Source organism: Struthio camelus, chromosome W, assembly GCF_040807025.1.
Source record: "Struthio camelus isolate bStrCam1 chromosome W, bStrCam1.hap1, whole genome shotgun sequence".
NCBI classification, from domain to species: Eukaryota; Metazoa; Chordata; class Aves; order Struthioniformes; family Struthionidae; genus Struthio; species Struthio camelus.
The window spans coordinates 40,179,662-40,202,084 of NC_090981.1; the positions used below are offsets into that span (position 1 = coordinate 40,179,662).

The following is a 22,423-nucleotide window of genomic DNA, read 5'->3' on the forward strand; positions in this document are numbered from 1 at the left end:
GAAGGGAGTGCTCTACTGTATCAGCGCTACAACGTTTAGGGATTCCCTGAGACAGAGCAATCTCTGGGAAGCCAGTGAAGCTGGCATGAAGGTTCTTTTGTCACGGTGGAGAGGAATGAAGGAAGCCGTCCTGAGCTGGCCTAATATGCAGTTCCACACTGAGGAACAAAAGCAGTATGACGGATATAAACACTGTTCCTCTCTGGTGCAGGTGAATTGAGCATGTCAAGGACCCCAGTGGGGAGAAATAATTGTTTTATACAGCCTGGTTATTCTTAAAGTCTTGGAGACAATTTGAAGCCAATTTCAACCTTATGTAACTTAACCTCTAGGGTATCACCTATCACGGCAACGCATCTAGGGATGATGTGGACAAGAAGAGTGGAGAAGAAAGTTCTGACACATCACCTACTCTGCTGTGCCTTTTTTGCTAGTGTTGCATGTGGAAAAGAGTAGAATCTTCTTTCTGTGTTAAAACACTTTTTCTGTGCCAGAGCAGTACACAGGACTGCACTGGGCCCACAGCCAAACTGCAACCATGCCTGGATTGTCTAGACAAAACCGTTTGAACTCAAACATCATTCTATGAGGTTTTCTTCTTCTTTATGAATAGCGGTAGCAGAATAACATCCAGGAGCCCTACCTATCAATCTGTAACATTTTAATCACAAAACCCAGTATCCTCCCAAAGTAGTCGGAGAGGCCGGAAGTCCTACCTCCTGAGTCCTGTGTACAACCTCAGCAACGTCCACTCCGCTCCCAGAATCAGGGATTAGAATCAGCAGGCTGGGCTTCCAAAATAAAATGCTTTATTTATGAATTTTTACAGCCTGCAGACACAACGTGGCAAGGAAGGGATATTTCTTTAGCCAGCCAGTGCCGAAGTTGGCAATACAAAAGCTACAAGACATTTTATCTATTTTTCCTTACAATTCAGCTAACAATTTGCCTTTGTTTCCTTCTTCAACTGCTATTAATGTGGGTTGCTGTTTGGACTGATGTTACTTTATTTTGTTGCTCCTGGAGATATCAGTTCGGTATTAACCACAGTAAGCAGTGCTGGCAAGAGCCCAACAATAAACAAACAGGAAACTCATTGAGTTACTACCTCTTTTAAACCACGGCAAAATCTTTCAAACACCCGTTTCATGTTGCCGCCTTTTTCCATGGATATCACCCTGGTGTGGTCCTCTTCATTAATCCAGATAAGAAATGTTTTGTCATTGTTATGCCTGGTTGAGAGAAAAATGAGTAGCTTTAAAGTACAAGATAAGCCCTGAAAAATAATTCTCAGAATCATTAGTTTTATCACAGTCTTTCAGGACTGTGAAGACATTAAGCACTGCAAAATAATACTGCTCTCCAGAGTTAGGGGTATGAGTTACTTTCACAGTTTGATCCCCCATGCCAAAGGAATTATGCAAGATTTTAGGTCACGGTGACAAGAGTAGTTTTCTCTGATCACATCATGCTGCCCTGACGCTGAGCTAGGAGGAACATGCTGCCTCCTAACACGGACACAGCTGGGACGTACAGCTGCTAAGGGATCAGGCAAGTTTGGCATCTTCAGTCACTGGGGACGTTTGCCCTTTTTTTTTAGAAAACTGTGCACCTAGAAAAAAATCTAACGTTTCCATACCACTGGCAGCCCAGCAATCTACCTAACTGTATTTGCTTCTGAACCAAATGCCAGTGCCCTGTATTTCACTTGGTAACATGGGATTGCCACATCTGGTCAAATTACACGTCTGAGGAAAAAGCTACATGTTGCTTCCAGAGGGTGTATTCAAGATGCTGATTTGTCAATCAACATAAAAGTGCCTGAAGAGAAGCTGTCCACTCTTGCTTCAAATGGAACAGTCATGACTGGGTTTATGAAGTGCTAGGTCAAACCTGAGCTCACTTTTCCTCACTTTTCTCTGTCTTTTACGACAGTCTTTCTAGAGAATGTAGAAGGGGACTGATAGGAGGAGACTTGTGCATACAAATAGTGGAATATTATCAGGCTTGAAACACATAAAACTCAAGACTTAAAGTTCACCTGACTTTCAGTTTGTCTTTTACTGCAACTTTTTTCACACTTGGAGTTTGCCGGTACAAAACTGAACAGGCGCAAACATCCTACGGTCTGACATTAGAGCTACAGAGAGGTCCAACTACCTCATTTTCAGTCACATACAAATATTCAGGGTAGGATTTTCCAAAGAGATTGCTGTCAGCCTGACTCAGCTGCCCCACTAATTAAATAAGTCTACTCAAGGCAGAGTGAGACCACACTGAGTACATTTAAATAGCGCCATCTCTGTCTATGAGGTCGGTGGCAATTTTCCAGCAGACTTTAACAAGGCCAGGATTTCAGTCTTTGCTGCCTATGCAGAACAGGTTTCACAAAGTGTACTCTGAGACAACAATGTCTTGTAAAAGAAGGGCAGGATTTCCAAATCTGGCTCACTGAAATATGTTCCAATCACACTAACTCATTTTTTCCGTTCTGCCTGATCTTTCACAAGTAAAACAAGCCAAAGCCAGATCTGTTTTATTCAGGAGTTCCCCTGATAATATTTACATTGCTGGCACTTTCTCTGTTTGGCCGGAGAGACAATGAATGGGATGCCTCAGATTTATCATTTTTCCAGAACAAATCTCTTCCTCACATTACAGTGGGTACCATGGAACTAACCTGAAGCTCACTGAAATAAAAAATCCTCATAGATTTCCTTCTGATCAGGTTTCACAGCGCCTGTTCACTGCCGGAAGGCAGGTTTAACTCATCACAATAGTATTGCTGCTCAACATGATCTAGCATTACCACACACAGCTTGAAGACCAGATTTTTTTTTCCCCACATAAAGACCCATTCTCTCTGAAAGTCTTGAACCTGCCTAGGGCAAGGAGGTAGGCTAGGTGATTTCTCAGAATCTTTATTAACCTAATTTGCCAGAATTAGAACATCTGGTAACCCCTAGAAACACACCTGGATGGATGCAGGTGCTGTTCGCTGCACAGCTGCCCCCACCGTGTGATGGGGGGGGGGTGAGTGCGCTGCACTAGCAGTGTTCCTGGGGGCTATTATCCCTTTCTGTCCCCAGAAAATATTCTATTTTTGGGCACAAAATATACCAGGGTTATAAATGTAGAAGCAGACCTAAAACATAAAGGAAATTCAACTGCTTTTGTATCCCCTCTTGTCCAGTTTACGTAGAGAGAAAGGATTATTTTCAATACAGGTAATTAAAATAACATTCTGTCTCTAGAAAGAGGCGGAGGGGAAAGGAATTTACAATGTAGTGTCTTGCAGCTGTATTGCCAGTGGTTCCTAGCTAAAGCATTGCTCCAATCCAGTTTTAGATTGCACTTATAACCTCTGTTCTGCTGATTTCATGGTGATTCACTGGCTCTTTCCCAAATCAAATTTTCATCTAGAAATAGAAAAAACAGTGATAAAAAGCCAAAGAAGGAGTCATGCTTCTGATGCTACGCTATGTTGCTGATAGTAACGATGGCTTCTATGAATATAAAGGTCTTTCTTACCCACTGTATTATTCATTGTTGGATTTTCTTTTTTTAATTAACCAAGAACATTTTTTAAAAACAAACAGAACATGCTGTGAGTATCAAGACAGAGTGACTGCAGGGTTAGGACAAGCAAGGAGACTCGTAATACAATCTTTCAAACATGACACAAGCTTCTACATGTCACACAACATACCAGATTCCTCTGGCATCTGGCCAGTCACGTGCCATCCCAGCACATGTTAGCAAAGGGGACACTGGCTTATCAAAGAGAAAATGATCCTGGACACCAAAAGGGGGCCAAAGAGAGAGAGAGGGAGAGAAACAGAGAGAGGGGGAAAAAAAAACAAAATTCATGTTTATTCAAGGAAGCAATATAACACTCTCTTATAAATTCAATGGGAAGATAATCAACATAAAAGTGAATGCCATAATACAGCTCATGAATGTGGTTCCTTCTCGACTGAAAACTAAAAGCACTTTACCCAGGTGATTGCTTAGAGAGCAAATTCTTGCACTCACTGACACTGGTAATATGACTATGTTTTGCAAAAAAATGTTTTCAAATGTAGGGAAGAAGTGGAGGAAGGGATCTAGGGACCGCATACATGCAACAAAGGGGACTCTGGAGACTCTTAGCACTATAATCAGAGGCATGTATCTGCACACAAATGTCAGGGTAGGCGAAAGCAACAAATCTTTAAAGATAGCAAAATACCCAATGGTAGTTCTGAAAGGAGATTTCTCCAGCATAGAGATTTAGCAATTTATTTTGAGTTCGAAATCATGGTAGGAATTAAAATAGTGCTAAGCTTGACCTTTTGGAATCACAGACTTGTTCTGTTCCTCCTCAGAGATTTAATTCTGATTTAATAAACATAGCATTTGGTGGAGTGCCAGAGACTTGCCACATTCCAAATCTATTTTTTTTTTCAACTGAACTGTTTTTTCCCTAAGCAAATAAATATTTGATTTTCATGTGTGTGCTGAAAAATTATTAGTTCTTAAATCCTCAAACATTGCCATATCAAATGTGGGCTTTTTTCTTTTCTAGGGTTTAGCTGACAATAGGGAGGCAAGCTATCCAGTAAAAATATGACCTGGTAGATAAGTTGATAAGCTTTACCTTTTTTCCCCTCAATGGAGAATTTCAGGCCTTCACCTTCAAATGGCCTGTGATGGGCATGATGCTGCCAGAACATCAACCATATAGAATAAAAAGGTATAGAGTTCTCTCTGCTCATCACAGGGACGCAACGTGTACTTCCTCAGTTTGCTCCACTCTACACTTTTGTTTGAGAGAAAAATTCCTCCTTTTGCAAGAAATCAGCTGAGCACTACTAGCTTTCCCTTTAAGCCTATGACACAAATCCACAAAGTACTGCAAGCCTCCCATGTTGAATGTCTCCTTGGCTGAATGCCATTCAAGTCTCACTGATTTGATCTCATACCGATCAAATGGTGCTTATTAAAGGTTGGCAGACAGCCTGACACCTTAGAGACTCAAGATCCTAAAATACTGAAGGAAGTAAGTAATGATATGAGTTAAAGACGGAATCTGAGGTTACAACATTCAATGCCCTGACGTTTATAAATTTGCATTAGTGTGAAAGCAAACAAATAAGACAAGGCAAAATGCTGCATCAAGGAAGCCTGTTTCACTTTCCAAAGAATTTAACCTGTAAATCATGAAGGAATTACGTTCTCTGCCATCCTATTTTGATCTGTGCTTCTTGAACAGCTCTCTACTGCTGAAAAAGGCGATGAAATAAAGCCTAGAACAGGTAATCAATGTCTTGTCAATAAACATATTATCAAGGACATTCAATGAAAAAGTTACTGACCTTACATAAATTCTTAACTCCTGGTTAATCCAGGCTGTGACACCTAGTTGCAGGGTAATAAATAGTTATGTTATGTCATCAGCTCCCTTCTGGTTGATGTTACAGATTAATGCGCCATGAATATAGCTAACAGGGTACAGCCATTCATCTGGATAATTAAAATGCACATTCAAGGCTTGTTTTTCTTAAACAATCTTCTAGATTTCTGTAATTTTTAAAGCCTCAATATGAATCCCTGTAATGGATTTTCAAGATAGTTGACTGTTGCCCATTTTTGTCAGGAAAGCACTTGGAAACTTTGACCATCTCAAACATCTCTCTGTAGGAATTGAATAATGAGATTCTCTGACCAAATTCATGATGAAAATCCTTGTGTTTCCATCTGTGTGACAATGGAAACTATTATTACAGGCCTGATCCATCCAGCCCTTAAACACAGTTGTAGGACTGGTAAAAGGTGACCTGGTTGCAGTTTGCTCCAATCATTTTGCAGACTCAGAATTAGTGTAGTTTTGACAGAAAGAAGTTATAGCCAAAAAAACCCCACCTGAACAGCCTAGAATACAGATAACATGTAATATTTATCTCAAAGTAATATTATTAGTTAAAATGGTTAATCCTATGGAAAACAGGAATCTCTACTCAAGGAAATGATTAAAAAAAGAGTCTTGAATTTATTTTATTTTTTGGCCAAAGAGGTGGCAACAGCTATATGTATTTGATCCTACACAGACCTTCCTACCTGAATATAGCTTCACATTTTGGACCTGCAAAGTATATGTTCAGCCAAAATATTAACCCTGGACAATTTGCCATTGCAATAAAAATATTGACAGACCATTAACTACTGGGTTAATGCTGTAATTGTCTTCCTTGGCTACACAGAAAAGCATGTACACCAAAGAAAGAAAAAGATTAAAAAAATAAATGAGAGTAAGTGAAGATGGTGTCAGTACTGGAGCTATACTTACATCAATAAGCTGCTGCTGCTCCTTCTCAGTCATATTGGTCAAGCTGTAGTACTTTCCAGAAAGGTCTCCTTTCAGACCAGCTAGAGCAGTGACCACAACATTTTCTACTTCTCTTCTCTCTGCCCTGGTGCAAGCAGGAGGAAGGCTGAGGCCCCGAATACTACGACCCGTACGTACACGTGATGAGAGGACATAGTTTTCATCAAATTGACCCTGGGTGATCTGAAGGAAGAACGTTTCTTATTTTACACCTAGTGCCCCATTTTGTACCCCACGTTTAAAAGTCTCATCATACAAAAAGAGAGGCCCAGGGATCATGACCTCTCCTAGATATCAGAAATACTCAGAATACCAGGATCACCTCAGTGTTTCAGATACTAGGAGGTTTTTTTAGGAACTCCAAGGTTCTCTTGTGGACTCAGTGTGGTGAAGTAACCAGCTGATCCTTCTTAGCTCCAGCACGGAATATGAAAGAATCTGAGCAGCATTTGGAAACTTGGATATGGGCAGAGGCAGTAGGCCAGGTCTGGAAGATCTTTTGAAAGAGGAAAGGCCAAGATGATGCTGAACTACGTTGTAGTTGAACTGTGAAAGCAACACTAAGCACTGGATAAGAGCTGATCCTGTGCACGTGTGTGGGCTGGAGTCAGCTGCTATGTGGGAAATGCTTTCACTCTAATCCTTAAACACATTTCTGTCTTTAAGCTCACAGACGGAACTGCACTGCCAAGTTGGACTGCGGCCCAAATGCTTAGTACCAGTCGGGATTGATCCTTTTATTAAGAACAAGGTAGGGAAGTAACTAGCTTGCTGTTAGGGCCATGAGTGCACCAATGGGTGCTGCAGTCTCTTGTCACCCTCTGCCACCAGGTTTTAGCTGGCTGTATTCAAGGCCAAATCCAATATGGCACAGCTATGTAATCTTGGATCCAACAGCTATGAAAAGAGCTGTATGAAAAAGACTTGTGACAAGTCCCATCTGGGGCCCCCAAACCTTCATTTGGAATATGCATTTAATCTAGCGTCCTCACCATCAGTCCTCGCCTGAGCTATGTTTAGGTATACCTGTGCTTGGACTTGTACCTTGTTGATCCTGACCCTGCCTTGCTGACCTCAGACCCGCCTTGCTACTATGGACTTCTCTGGCAATCAGTGGACTGTTGGCTGAACCAGCTTACTGCAATTAGACTTGTTCTGCTCTTCTTGTTTGGAGTGCCGTGCCCTTGTTGGTGAGGCCACTGCCCTGCCTGTCTAGCTGTCATCTCTGACTCCTGGCTTGCTTCTCTGGTGGAGCAGCACGCTCAGGCCCTTCCCTGACACTGTCGCATGATGTCAGGGTGGAACTGAAGGTTCTCACTAAAGCAGTCAGGTGAGAGAAATCCAGTCAAGAGGGGAAATCAGAAGAGGGGAAAAAAGGCCATGTAGATGCTACTCTGGTTTATCCTTCATCCGATGCTGAAAACCCTAGCAGCATAGCAAACCTAAACTAGCAATCTTGCAAAAAGAAAAGACAGAACCAGGCCTCATTTCATTCAGACATATTCCCTGTAGGAGCTGCCATTTCAGTCACTGTGGAGTCCTGCTTTGTTTAGCCCTAAAATTATTTCCTTTGAATTTGTATCAGGAAAAAAATAGTACAATTACATAGAATATCGCCATTGTAAGAAGTAGCATTGAATCTTTACTTTCTCATTATTTTATTTAAATCCTACCTTGGATGCATCCAGGTCTGTATGATGCTTCATTGTGCGTGGATCATAGCCATTATGTCTCACTTTAATGACAGGGTCAAAAATCTCAGCAAATACCTATGGAGTCAAGAGAATCTAGAAAGAGTCTGCAGTATTATAGAAACACTTTCATGTGCCAGCTTCAGCCACAGGGGAAACCCCTTGGCACAGACTCCTGGATGAAGCCATAAAGGGGGCTTTGCAAGTGCTGACAGGGTAAATATGCAGGGAAAGGGCATATGTGGGTTGTATCTTTCAAACTTGGTCTCTGAAAAATTATCTCTGAAAATATGGTTTATTTTCAATAGGCATCTCCTCTACATGGCAGGGGCTACTGGCAATAGTTTGCCATGATCTGAACTTCTGCTGTAACTCTTTGAAGCAGAATATGGAATGCCATCCTCTGTGTCCTAATGATAAACTGGGAGATTCTAACAAAACAACATCTATGATAATGTTCAGGGACTTGGGCAATTGTTCTCTAGAAACTGGCTAGGCACCAGGAATTAATTTTAGGTACATTGCCAAGTCCGGCCTTATGTGACAGTGGATTTCAGTCATTTTGACCTAGACAGTGCTCTACAGTGGTTCCTCATCTTCATGACAAAAAAGAAGGTGCAGTTGCACCTAAATTGAGTTACAAACTTACTCTAGTTATCACAGGTACTGGATGCGGTAGCAACCAGATTAGATTTCAGGATGTATCAGCAACCAGGATACACATTCAGAGTCACCAGGCAGCTTGTGTCCTGTTTTTAGGTCACGAGCGTACCTATGTCTTCACTGCCATTGCATACTGGTGCTAGTTAGAGCCATGCAGCACCGGTAGGTCAGTACCGACCACTATCACACCATCATTCTGCTGTGTAGCAAAAACCACGGCAGAGCTTTTCAAGGCAGTCGCCATGTCTAAACTAGTAAACCAAATCAAGGTTTGCATAGGGCCGCAGTTTTGCTACCAGCTAGTAGGAAGGCAGCTGCTGGAGGCAAATTGAATATTGCTCCCAAGCAGACACATTTTATTAACTTTGATTGCAGTAGAGAGGGCACTTTTAGCAATGCCTCGTGTTCACTTTATTTTCTAACGTAAAAGAACAGTCAAATCCTCATAAAGGGGAGGGAAAACACTATCTTTACGCACTTGACCTGCCCATTATATAATCTCTGGGATATGATTTATTTTGGGAGTGTATATCTTACCAGGAATCTGCATTCATCTAATGAGCACTTGTGAATTACACCATACAAACTGAAGCAAACATGACAGCACTGGAAAACAGTTTACCTCATAGGATTCTTCATCACCTGCAACCATGCCCACAGTTTTAATGAAAGGATGGCCAGGATTGTCAACCCCAGTTTGGATACACTGGTCCAGGGTGTAGCCATTGGGAGTCATCTTGTCCCTTAGTTTAGCATAAATTGCTGGTGTGAGGCACTCAGCCATGCAGTTGTTATGTTTGCGGAGATCAGGGTAGTCTGCACTGAAGAGAAAAAAACCCACAAACCCTTAACATCATGCTTTATACAGTAATCCTTGCTAGCTTATGAAACTATCAGTGTGATTAGGATGTGGAGTACATATAGATTGGTTTAAAAGTGTAATTAGTTCTTGGTTTATACACTGCATTGAAATTTAGGAGGGGAGAAACGCTCAAGTCACTCAAGGATTCCACATTGCACTGATGGGCAACTATACCAACAGACAACAGCAGATTTCTGTTACTTGTGGCAGCCGAGAAAATGAATCCCAGTGAGCTTTCAAAGTGTATTAAGCCCCATTAAATCTCTGCTGAGACACTCTTATTCAGAATTAAAAGAGCTCTAACTTTCTTCTGTTCACTATCGGATTGCTACTAGCTGGGAATCTAACTCTTCAACAACATCTGGGGTTGTTTTAATATTATTATTTATAGAAAGCTGCACAGTATAATAAACCAGGGGAAGTGAAGAGGTTATGCTTTAGTAAGGCATTTTTACAAGTGAGTCAGATCACATTTACCTTTTTTAGTAATACTTTGCTTTAGGCACAGCCCTATTATTTCTACAATAACTTATTTTAACCAAGATACTATTCACTACTTTGAAAAAAAGTCTGCCAGTGCCTTGTCCACATTGTTTCTCACCAATATGGTCAGCAAAGTAAGCCCACATATAGAAAGGTTTGTAGCTAGTTTCTAATCATCAGCCAACCAGTCTGCAATTGAATTAGATATATTTCAAGAACAGTAGTTACCTAAGAGATTTCTTTACTATTTGCATAATGAAAACACTTTCACAGTTCCTAATGGTAGAATCTATACAATCATCCGGTCCAACAGGTGCTGCAAAGCATTCAAGAGCTGATGAGATAAAATAAGGGCTAGTTTGATGCTTTGCCTAAAATTTGAAACATTTTTTAGGCTTGTCATTGCTTGGCAATGTTTTTGTGAGAGCGCTGATACTATCCCACTTCCCCACACTCTAGTCTTGAAGGCTGGTGTTGCTGCCGTCTAAAACTGTTTTTTAATAAACAATGCTGGTTTTCAGGTTGTCAGTTAACTGCCCGCATTCAGACACATGGCTGGCATGTTTGCGTGAAGGAGTAGGTACTCTGCAGCTTTAATGGAAATCTGCCCTCCCCCAAGGAGTTAAACATTATACCTAGCTCAGTTAGCCAGGCCTTAAGCTCAGCTGCCTACTTAACCCAAAGCGCTTACCTTGGAGGGAAGAGTTTTCGTTTTTCTTGTACAGCAGCGTTAACATTTTGCTGATGGAGGAGATACCCAGTGGTTAGGGCTCCTGTGCCTGCTGCTGCAAAGAGCGCAGCAGCTCCACGGCCTGCCAGGAGACGACAGAAGGTGCTAGCCATTCCTCTTGGAGGATGCAAGGTCTACAAGAGGGGACAACCTGGTATCAATTCATAAGCCCTCATGCAATGAGAATGACAAAAAAACTCACTTTTAACTGCAGGCCAATAAAAGAAACAATTCATTCTTATTATTGGTTTGCACAGAAACAGTATGTTGAAAAAGAAAGGTTAGTATTTACTGTATTTCTATACAGGAACCTCTGGTAGTCTTGGAAATCAATTGATTTTTAGAGCTCTATTGAGCACACAATTCTTAACCCAGCATCCAGAATATTTTAATTCTTTTGATGATTTAGGGCCGTAATTGAATCCTTTAGCTTGCTTCGTAGCAACAATACTTCACACAGAGACTTCCTTTCAGCAACTAAAATGGTACAGTCCCAGAGTGAAAAATTACACAGACAAAAATATTCATATTGATAAGGGCTATTTTTGGTAATAGGAAAGGAGGCTGAAATCTTGTGGTGATTTTGAGTCTAACTAAAGTATTTTACAGTATAATCAATTACACAGCACTGATGGTGGGAGTTTTGTGGCAAGCGATGGGATAAGGCATGCTGCAGAGTTAGGTCAACATTTTTTTATTGAAAATGCTTCCAGGTGACTCTGCTGTAAGTGGCTGTCCAGTCAGAAAAGTCAGATGTGTCTGGATGTGGCATTAGGTAGGTCATTCTTTTCAGCACTAACAACTACAAAAACTCGTGTTTTCTCCATGCTAGACTGACATGTTAAGTACTTTGTCCTCTTTTTCTATATGAATAAAAATGATCTAGAGCTCATCAGCATGGCAAAGAGAAAGTTTGGAGGAGGAATATGGTAGGGACCTAAAAATCCTGAATTATACAGATAGACAGCTTTCAAAACAGCAAATAATGCTGGAGAAAACAAGGTAAAATGGCTTCTACAAGGTGCATTAGCAGAGGTGCATTACAACTAGCAGTTTCTGACTCTCAGCCTTGAGGTACCAAACTAGGACTGTGCTTTTCTCTCAAGAAAAGATCTTTCCCTCTTCCAGATAAAGAGATAATCTCACTTGCATTTATACCACATGCGCTTTGGAAAGAAACCTTAAAATAAGAATGCACATAACGCATACCCAATTTAGAGGCCTTGCTGCAATTCCAGAACGGTCTTAGTGAGAGGAGCAGGCTTGCGGGAGGAGGGGGAAGCTCTTTTAAAGGTGGAAGTGTGTATAGGTCTGACATGTTCCTGGAAAATTCCTGTAGGATGGATTTGCAGAGAGCTAGGAAGGAAAGAGGCAGGTGTTCGGTGAGAGGAAGCTTCTGAGCAACACTGCTTGGGAAGGACAAACCAGGCTCTTTCCAGATTTGCGATGCGGAAGCACAGAGGCTCTGCTCTCTGCCGGCCAAGCAGGCCACGGTCAGCGAGAGAAGGCAATCTATATTCTGCCCCTTCCCCTGTTACAGCAGCGACTCTGTGAGGGACGGGGCTGAAGTTTGGGAAAGGATTTGGTCTCTAAAGTGAGGAGTCCCACGGACCTCTTGAATAAGAGGAAAGGCAGTAGGACTGAAAGAGCCTTTACCACAGAGAAGGAATAAATATGTCTTTACAAAGCAGAGGAATCTTATTTAAAATATTTCAGCATTAGCAAATTTCACTTTAATGAAGAAGAGTGGAAATGTATTGGTAGGACAACGTGATGTGAGCATGTTGTAAACCCCCTTCCATCTTTTGTGTGTGTTGGTGAATAAATAATTCCTCTGTACTCCTAAGTCATTTAATATCATGTTCAGAGTCTCTCTGCGAATAGGAAAAGATTCCTGAACAGTGGCCCAGAGAGAGACAGTAACACCAACAAGATTCAAATACCTCCTAGGGATTTGTATGCTCTAGCAATTATTCCTAGCAGTATGTTTGAATGCAGCTATGGTTTTGGAGAGTACAGGAGATCTCTGAATCCAGCAGAGAAAATGGCCTGCTCTAGGAAAGCCTGAAGAAGAGAATTCATATTTTTTCTCCTCCAGAATCAGAAGTTGACTTGTTTTGCTCATAACTTTGGGCTCCCCAGAAAGACATGTGTCCCTTTTTAATAAATGACACAAATTCCAATTTGCGTCACTGGAACAAAATTATTCTTAACACTGGGATCTGACAAATCAGTTTTGGAAAATGGACTTGGAAGAGTCACAAGAACACATGAATCTTCCCCCACAGTAAACTGCTTCAGTTGTTTCTTCAGGCTTTTCAGAAGTATGTTTCTTTGTGTAATCTCTTAACTGTTCTTTCAAAATTTAAGCAAAACACCTCAAAGCATTTGATTTTCCTTTCAGTGAACAAAGTGGTCTAGTTTCCAATAATTCTCATGAAGATCTGGGTTAGTCAGGCCAACATCCAGTCACTCTTTGCCTTTTCCATGCTCGTCTAGAGAGAACTGCTATGTTGCATCTATGCCTTTCCACTCGGTAAACAGGTCCGCTGATTTGCTTGCATAATCTTCAGTTGCACAGCTGCAGCTACTCTGTGCTTCAGTCACATGATCCTTTCACGGAGATGCGAGATAAGAATCACAGGAGATGTGCTTCACGTTTGAGGATCATTGTTTCCTGTCCTCTATCTTGTTTCCATAATTTTGTAACTGAATTTTGTTATGCTACATAACTATTTGGCAGAGGGATAGTTAAAATCCTTAACTGTCTCCTCCATGCCCTCAACACACAATATACATCTATCTAACTTTCCTTCCAGAGAAAGGTGTCGATTGATTGAAAGAGGATTCAATATTCTTTCATTGAAAGAATTTCCCAAAAACAGAAATGAGGAAGAAATCACAAAGGGAAGGCATTTTTTTCCCCCCATTAGGAACAGATTCTGACTTCCTCAACTATGCCAAGTCCTGGAGAATTAGTTGCACAGCACTAGAATATAATGAGATATGTACTGATACAGGAATGGGACAGGCGGCAGATCATTTCCTCTTGGCTCAGCAATATAGCAATATATATATTATCTTATCCCAGGGAATGGTTCCATTCCATCAGTGGATTAGCGTAGGTTAGGCAGAGTTATGGGATTGGCTCTCATAACTACAACAGGATTTTTCCCTCTCAAAATGCAATGGGAGAATGTTTGACTGGAAATCAAAAATCAAGTATCAATTTTGTGATAGAGACTTTTGTACTGCTTTCTGTTCTCCTTATTTCACAGATGGTCCTTTAGCCTTTCCACAGTATAGCATCCCCATCCTACACTCTGGAAATATTTGCTTATGACTAACATGTGGAGCACTACCATTGTTAGACTTAAGTGTTTGTGAAAACAACTGATGTATTTTCATAACAGCTCTATTAATTTATAGTTCTGTTTCACAGATGCCATTATTACTGCTGGGAATTAGCTGACAATCAAAATCCTGTCCTGAAAACTAGAAGCTTCATCAAAATCCCCTTGCGGATGATGACATTATGACTTCAGCTACCCCAGGCACTCATCGGAGTCTCCACCAGCTTGGATTCTTGCTAGCTTCTGAATCCTATGTTACTTTAAGAGACAAATCTGGTCCATATAGCTCATTAAGCTAGAGGAATTGTGTGCAATATATCTTTAGAAAGCTGTGCAAGGGCACCATAGTATAATTATAACGATTCAAAAACACCCAGAGCATTGTACATGTTGACTACAGAATGTACTACGGCATAACAGGCATGTACAGCCTTAGAAAGGGCATTATATTTAGCTGTATTTTGTTATCTCACATGATAGCTGCTTGCAAGGATGCATTGTGTTATAGCTGCTTTCACATAACCTCCATTCCTTACATTAACAAGATGTGACAGAAAAGTCCTGTGCTCTGTAACAGCAGCTTGATTGACTGACTGCATATTTTTCTACCTCGGAGCCTTTTCCAGCGATCAAGTATGCACCCGACAGAAGCAACATTCCAACAGGAAAGTCACTATCCATATCAGCATGGTGTTGCGATCTGAGACTGCGAGCTAATCACAGGGTGTTCTTGGCTATGTTCTTGGAGTTACTCTGTTCTTGAGGAGCTGAACGCTACACAGGAGCTCTGTGAGTGTGAAGTATGCCAGAAGTTGCTTTCTGTAGTTTCTCTGGGGGACAAACGATGCTCAGTTAAACTGTTAAAAGCTAAAGGTACTTCAGCTGCTGATTCAGTGCTTCTGTTCTTGTATTCTTCGCTTTGCCCTTGCAACATTTGTTAGAGAAGCAAGAACCTGATCCTGAGAGCAACAGTGCAAAGCTAAACCTTCCACAGAATTTGGTGTGCAAACAATCCCCGATGTGGCCATGGATAGCTGGCATCCTTGACTTTCAGGCTGAACTACACTGTGTACCAGAGGTATGCTGTAGTCACAGAAATCACAGTCTGTGAACAGAAAGAAAAATACACCACCTGGAAAAAGTAAGGGAAAAGGGCATAGTCTGAAAAACTGATACCTTCTTTGTAACTCAAGTGGTGGAGCCTTTGTGCCATAGCTGATCTAGGAAATACAGAGAAGTTGTACCACTTGGTTGACCCTTATTCCTTCTGCAGAAAGCATATAAGGACCCCCTCCTCACTCTTCATTACGCTTATGTTTGATTAGGTGGCCAGTGCAAAGCTTTAACCCCTGAGACAGACTGTCTCAACAGTGACAGTTTTCTTGTTTTCTTGTCACCAAATCTCTTATTTAGGCAGCAGCAGCAGTCTTCTCATCTTTTGTTTCAGGGTCTGATACGTTAAGCAGGTCTGCAGCTTTGGGAACAGCACTTTGGACACCTGTTCAAAGGCAGACTTTATGCCATGAAAATGTTTTCCTTTTTTAATTTTAAGAGTCCCATAATCCAAGTATATTTCTTGTCGGTAATGCTACCCTCTATTGCGGTTGCATGCCCTGTCCTCCAGGATGCTCTTGCCGTGTTGAATCATGGAAAAGACTTCCCCTACCTGAACACAGGTGCTACTTTACCTGACAAGTGCTTGCCTATGAGCTCTTGAACGTCTCCAACCCTGGAGATTCCACAGCCTTTGTAGATTAACACCTAAAAAATTAGAGAGTAAGACAGGCTTTTTTTTTTTTTCTTTTAAAACTAATGTCTAACTAAAAGTCTTTTGCTACAACTTAAACCCAACACTCCTCATCCTATAATTTCCTTCTCCAAACTTCAAAATCCCAAGAGCATAAATTTAGCTTCTGTCTTTACTAATAAGCGTATCAGCTCTGGAAACTGAGTCACTCCTGCAAAAAAGGAGACTGCTAGGTGATCTCACATGCATCAGTCATAGCATCAGACAGTTGATGCCTGCAGGAACTGGATGACAGCTGGTTTGATCTTTTGCTCCCTAGGCAGGAACTTCTGATTGCAGCTTGGCACAGCAATCTTAGGGACCATCATTTATTGCTGCCAAACGCAAAGGGTCTAGGGGGAACATGACAGAATTTTTTTATGGGAAGCAAAAAAAAACACATCTGGATTTCTGTGGAATGAGGTTTGCTATATTTCTGTCAAAATGGTGTAATTCCTATTTTAATGAACAGCTCTTGCCACAAGGGTGGGCTACAGTTCTGAATATAGACGTATGTAATACTGCAGCACAAACTGAGTCCATGTTATGCATCACACAGGCAGTCCTCATACAATCAAAACAGCATAAATAGACTTGCACACACAAAAAAGATGTTCTTAGTTCCGCAACCAAAATAAAGAACTTGTAAATAATTAGGGTTGGTAATGATCAAGACACTTTTTCTGACAGGAAACAAGACTTTTATTTCATTTTTCAAAACTTTTTCTCCTCTAAAAATAGATTTTTAAACAAAGCATGGCTTCAAAACTGAACTTCTAAAAGATTCAGTCTGAAAGTGTCCAAATGGAACGGTCTCAGACTAAAAAAATTCTAATCAAAACTATTTGTCAAATCTGACCTCAAATCATGAAGAGATTCAGTTGTTTCTTTCCCATAGAAAATGTCAATCTGCACTAACAATAAATTTGCACCATCCCCAGCACGTGGGATTCAGAGAATGGTAATTATCCCAGTCAAAGACATAGTTAAAATGCACAAGGTTTGTAAGAACACTTTATCAGAAACATCAGGCTGTGATTCAGATTTCTCTGCAGACTATCACTAGGCATTCACTGTAAGGATTTCACTTTTATCAATGAACATTTACCACTGTAATGCAGAAATAACATTAATGCAGAAAAACAAAAGAATACACTTTTTTTTTTTCCTATAGGAGTTTACTAAGGGTCTTCCCTAGTGCTCATGATGATAGAAAATCCATTTTCTCATAGATATATATTAAAGTGCTATCGGGACAGCTAGGAAGCAGAAAGAATAGATTCTCAAGATCAGCAGAGCTTTTATGATTATCAGTTTTAACTGATACAGCTGTGAAAAAGAATCCAGAGTTTTCCCAAACTGATCAGTTGTGTTGGAAGGAAAATATCTCTGTTAGAAAAGCCATCCAAAGTTTGATCTGGAGCAGCCAATGGAGTTCCAAAGATTAATCAACCCTTGAGTTAAAAAATAAATATAAATCATACTTTATTTCTTGTCTGCATTTGTTTGTCTTCAAGTTTGAATTACTGGGGTTTGTTAAAACTTTATCAGTTTATTGTAGAAATTTCTACTAGTTATCTGTTCTGTATCTGGTTATTCAATGACTAGCTCTTTTTATATCCCTATCACTTTTTTTAAATCGTATTTTCAAATATGAACTCTTTGATTCTTCCCTGAGCTCTTTCCATTTTGGTTTCATCCCCAACATCCTCCTGATACCAGAATGATCATTCTATTCCAGTAACGGTTGTGCCAAGGCCTCAGAATAGAAGCAGCAGAATATCTGTACATCTACTAAATAGCTTATGAAATCAAATATCATATTAGCCCTTTGGGGCCACAGCAGGTCACTAGAAGTTCATGCTCTGTTAATTGTCTGCAAAGTTTTGACCCCTTCTCAGAGGGGCTGTTCCCCAGAATTCTCCAAACGGCAAATACAGAGCGGTGACTGCAGTCCTCAGCAAAGCATGGTTCGGGAGAGCTTTCTAATCAGAGAAGTAAGGGAACTATTCCTAATACAGAAGTGGATACACTTCCAAAGAAGATTATGTGATATGGCTGTCTGCAATAGTAGCATCCTGATTAGTCACTCTCAGTCCCATCAATTTTTTACTGCTGCTTTCACTTTCCCTTTAAACTGAAATGTGTCCTAATAACCAGAAAAGCTTTTTCCTCAACTGTGGGATTTTGAACATACTAATAAAAATTCTTAAATGGTTCCCAAGTATCATTTCTATTTTTCTACTTAAAAATTGTTTCTCCGCTGACTGGTTTATAATGGCATCAATCTTTGCAGAAATGAGCTTTTTCAATGCAGTACAAGTTACCTACAGTTGCATGTAAACCAGCACTGATTTTTGGTTCTGTGAACATCTCCTCTTTAGTTGCCCAGATGAGATCTAATTTCCATGGTATTGGACACAACACTTCTTTGAGGTATGAAGCTCAGTAATTTTACTCTGTACATCTCAAGGACATTTTTAGGATGCATAGCATGAGACCTCAAGCATGTATCACTCAGGTGATACACCATAGCAATAAACTGGTTTTCCAAAACTTTATGGACACGTGCTTTAAGGGTGAAACAGCTGCTTCTTTACTGATTTGATGACATCAGGGTTTTCTGCTACTAAGCCATTGTACACATGATTGTATTTGAAATATTTGGGGAAGTGATCTGTCATGAACTGTTTCAGTGTAAGGCTGTGATGAATCAAGACCACTATATGCATTCTGAATGCAGAACAGCAGAAGTGAAACATCAGGAAACACAGCAGTCCAAAGTGAATAAATGAGAATTGGTATTTTGCAGCAGGGAGATATAGATCAGAACACTAGCTGAGGTCCACAGATCAACACAGCACAGATCTTAGTGCAGGCTGACGAAAAGAGTGGCAGATAGGGACTACTAGCTAGAGAAAAGCATGAACATCTCAACTCCCACAGCAGGTCATGGAAATACAAAAATGCACCTAATGAGCACTGCTGCGCTGCAGCTGGGAGAGGACACCTACATTTACTGCACATAGTTTGGCTGTTGGTTTGGCTCTCAAACTCTCCAATGCAAGGGGCTTGCAAAGGTTGCTGGCCGTCATGTGATGGTCCTATTGAAGTCATTAATCTCCTGCTTTTCTTTACCACTGCCAGGGCCGACTGGACTGTACCCTGCACAGTTGCGCTCTGCTGTCAGCCAGCACCTGCAATATGTCTGGCTGTCTTCCTCTTCCCCTTGCAGACGGCATTGGCCTTGGATACAAACTTCAGCGGTGTCCACAACTGGGCATCCATTAACTACTGACGGTGGGGTTTTAGATCCACATAATATCAGCTGGTATCTACGGGTGATTTTCCTGTAGGTAAGGGGGAGGGGAGAGGCTTTTCTCTTGTTAGCTAACCGTGCTGCAAGACATCGTGATGACTCTTGGGACTTGAATTAAACTCAGAGCTTTACAAAATGCTTGGACAAGTAGTACTCCACATTTTGCCCTTTTTATGTCATTCTGCTCTTGATTTGGATACCGGCTTTGCCTCATGATAACTAGTCAAGATGTCTTTTGTATCCCTTCAGGATTACCCATGCCTTCGGCCCAAGGGCAGAGCCTGGAGAACAGCTCAACAATTCTGGTTCTGCGGTTTGTCACTGGCAACAAGTCCTTTGAAGTTTTATTTGCACGGTCATTTGTACTTGTTCTATTACTTGGAGAAAGCAAAAGTACTGCTCTACAGAAGAAAAGAAAGGGCAAATCGGCTCAGGAACAGTATCTGAGCATCTTCCATACAACAGGTTCATTCCTACAGGGAACAGTTTTGATTAATTGCTTAAAAACCATTTTGTGGATCAAGCTGATAGGGAGTGGCCACTTCATGTGTGAAGTGGTTAATTACAAGGGGAATAAATGCAACATTGACTTAAAGTAACAGTCATTAAGCCACACCACATATAGTACTAAGTGCCTGCAAAAAAAAGTTTTCTTCCTAGCTGAATGCAATTGTTTCTGTTCTCTCACAACATGAGCAGCATAAAGGCTAAAGCATATTCAGGGCCAAATTGGAATAGTCTTTTCCAGAGCAGTATTTCACGAGCTGTGGGACACTTACGGCTCCCAGTGAATCACTAACAGCTATCCGAAAGGTCACAATCTTAGAGGTTGTCCTTTTCTTGTCCTCAAGATTTGCTCAGCTACCTGTAACCAACTTCTGAAACACTAATTTTCTAACAGGAGCATCTTGTGTTTTTAGAATTGTATTTAAATATCAAAAAAAAAAAAAAAAATCATCTAGCACGCACAAAATGCAGAGACCAAAGCCAGATGTAAAATTCAGCAGAAGTCGCTACAGCAGTTATGCTGCTGGCTCAGAAGCCCAAAGGATTCCAGATACCATTTAATTTTAATGCAAAGCTGCTGTTAGTAGCCACAGTTTGAATGCCGGTATGGGGGCGGGGGAGAAGACATTGGAGAATTCCTATTTCTGGGCCTTAAACCAGTTTTCACTCTTACTAGCTATACCTCTAGATTGAAGTCTCTGTTAAAAGCCAAAGTACTCTCCAAAAGAAATATGGCTTTTTTACATCAAGTTCCTCAGCAGCACTAAAAAGATTCTTTTTTTTAAATTAATAACTTATGAAAATTCCATTGTTCCAAGACGCATCAAAACTCCCTTGCTGCTCCGACCAGAGGGTGCACAGAGGTCTTCAGGACATTTGATTTGCAACTACAACCTTGTTCAGATTGGTTTGGTAGCGTTACATTGCACACAGAGATCCTGTGGTCCGCACACAGGTGCAACCATTCCAACCATTTCTGGAAACTTCAGAGGAGACTGAATCATCATAAACACCCAAACCATCTTTTTACCCTTTAAGGAACCTGCAGTCTTTTACTACTACTTTTAATATAAACAAATTAACTCTTTTGCAAATAACCCTCTACTTTCTTGACCTTCTTTTACAGAGGAAGTTGTTAGCTCCACTTTCTTAGGTGGGTATTAATGCAGTTGAACATAAATATTGATCATCCTTTATTTGGATAAAGGATCCTTGGCTGAAGAAGGTACAAGGGTTACAGACTGAACAGTGACATTTCTAGAAATAGAACTAGATTAAATATTTCAACCACGTCATGGGTGGTATTAAGTACCACACCATGTGATCCTGAGCAACATTTTAGAGGAATGGCAGAGTCACAGCTAAAGTTCACACAGACACATAAACATAAATAGCATATCTGCACTTTTTAAACGTTTAGCTGTCTCACTAATTAATGGTAAGACAGTAGTGAGCAGAACTTTCCATGTGGTGGAGTAATGGACTACGAAGGATACTGGTCTTTTACATTTGCAAAGTAACTCCTCTAAGTTATCCTTAGCTTGATCCAAAGCTAAATCCAAAATTTCCACTGAAGCCAATAGCATGCCCTTCTACAGCAGTCATGGGCACCTTAGAAACATCTGCAATAAATGTCATAACTGCCTGATATACTATTTTCAGAGGCTGAGAAAACAGTTTACATTTTGCTGCATTACTCTACAAGGTCAGAGGATAAGATACAAAATAAAACATTACATTTCACAAAGCAATATTGGTATTTTTTTCCAGTTTCTCATAGCGCAGCCTGAGCAAGATGTGAACTTTTCCAACAATCTGGATTTAAGATAAAAATCTCCAGAATGCAGAAATAGTGTTAATGCAGACATCACACTAACTATGCCTTAATTGTAGCATTGAATATTTCAAGGAAAAATAAACTAAGATTCAGTTTCTTACTCCTCATAATTCCAGAGGCCAGTGCGTGGGTATAAAAAAATCTAATCCTCTTTTAAAAAAGATTTAAATCCCTCCTCCACTCCAACTCCTTACTATGAAAGGAGAAGATACGGAAAAGACTGTGATTCTTAACAGGTCAACAATCAACCTTCAGTAACAACGTGCTTTTTGATTTCTTCCAGCTGAAGATTACCTCTGACCTCACGAGATTTAGACCCCCCCCCTAATTTTCCTGCCGAAGCCAGTCAAAGGTGTTGGGAGCGCTTGCCCTTCTAAATCAGACGCTATTTTATAATATGAAAAACTCATCTCCACAGTGCAGAGACCTACAGCCTCTCTAACTCATAAGTAACTTCCCCAATTAGAGATGGTTTCTCTGTAACTGTTGTAACTGTGTAACTGTTGTTACACATCTGCAAAGGAACTTAGTTTTCCTTTATTTAAACTGCTACTTAAGGGTCAACATCTCAATCAGCTGCACAGTGGGCTGACACATTCCCCTGCACTTTTTTCACCAAGTAGTTATGCGAATCAATAAATCATAACCAAATTACACCACATCCTGTCGTGCTTTCGATTCGTTTTAATAAGCCTCCTATTTGAAATGCCACCGTTCGAGGTAAGATAAGCAATAGAGTTAGTTAAACTGACCTTGAAGCAGAAGGTAGACACGTCCTGCTGCCTGCAGCGAGCCTAGAGTGTAAAGGGAATAACAAGTTGGTGT

The 22,423-nt window shown here is 40.7% G+C and overlaps 1 protein-coding gene across 2 annotated transcripts in view; it reads right to left on the reverse strand.

The window, feature by feature from the left end:
• The window catches only part of LOC104152903 (creatine kinase S-type, mitochondrial), a 28,729-nt gene extending 6,306 nt beyond the window's left edge, over positions 1 to 22,423 (reverse strand). Inside the window, exons 1-7 of one of the 2 annotated variants that reach the window (XM_009688478.2) lie at positions 22,351 to 22,389; positions 10,758 to 10,930; positions 9,344 to 9,542; positions 8,041 to 8,136; positions 6,329 to 6,550; positions 3,710 to 3,795; positions 1,109 to 1,232 (exon numbers count right to left, since the gene is read on the reverse strand). In XM_009688478.2, the coding sequence (XP_009686773.1) occupies positions 1,109 to 1,232; positions 3,710 to 3,795; positions 6,329 to 6,550; positions 8,041 to 8,136; positions 9,344 to 9,542; positions 10,758 to 10,909 (879 nt within the window). In that variant the 5' untranslated portion in view covers positions 10,910 to 10,930; positions 22,351 to 22,389. Of the gene's footprint in view, positions 1 to 1,108; positions 1,233 to 3,709; positions 3,796 to 6,328; positions 6,551 to 8,040; positions 8,137 to 9,343; positions 9,543 to 10,757; positions 10,931 to 22,350 lie in introns of both variants that reach the window. The other variant, XM_068925189.1, reaches the window with a different exon arrangement.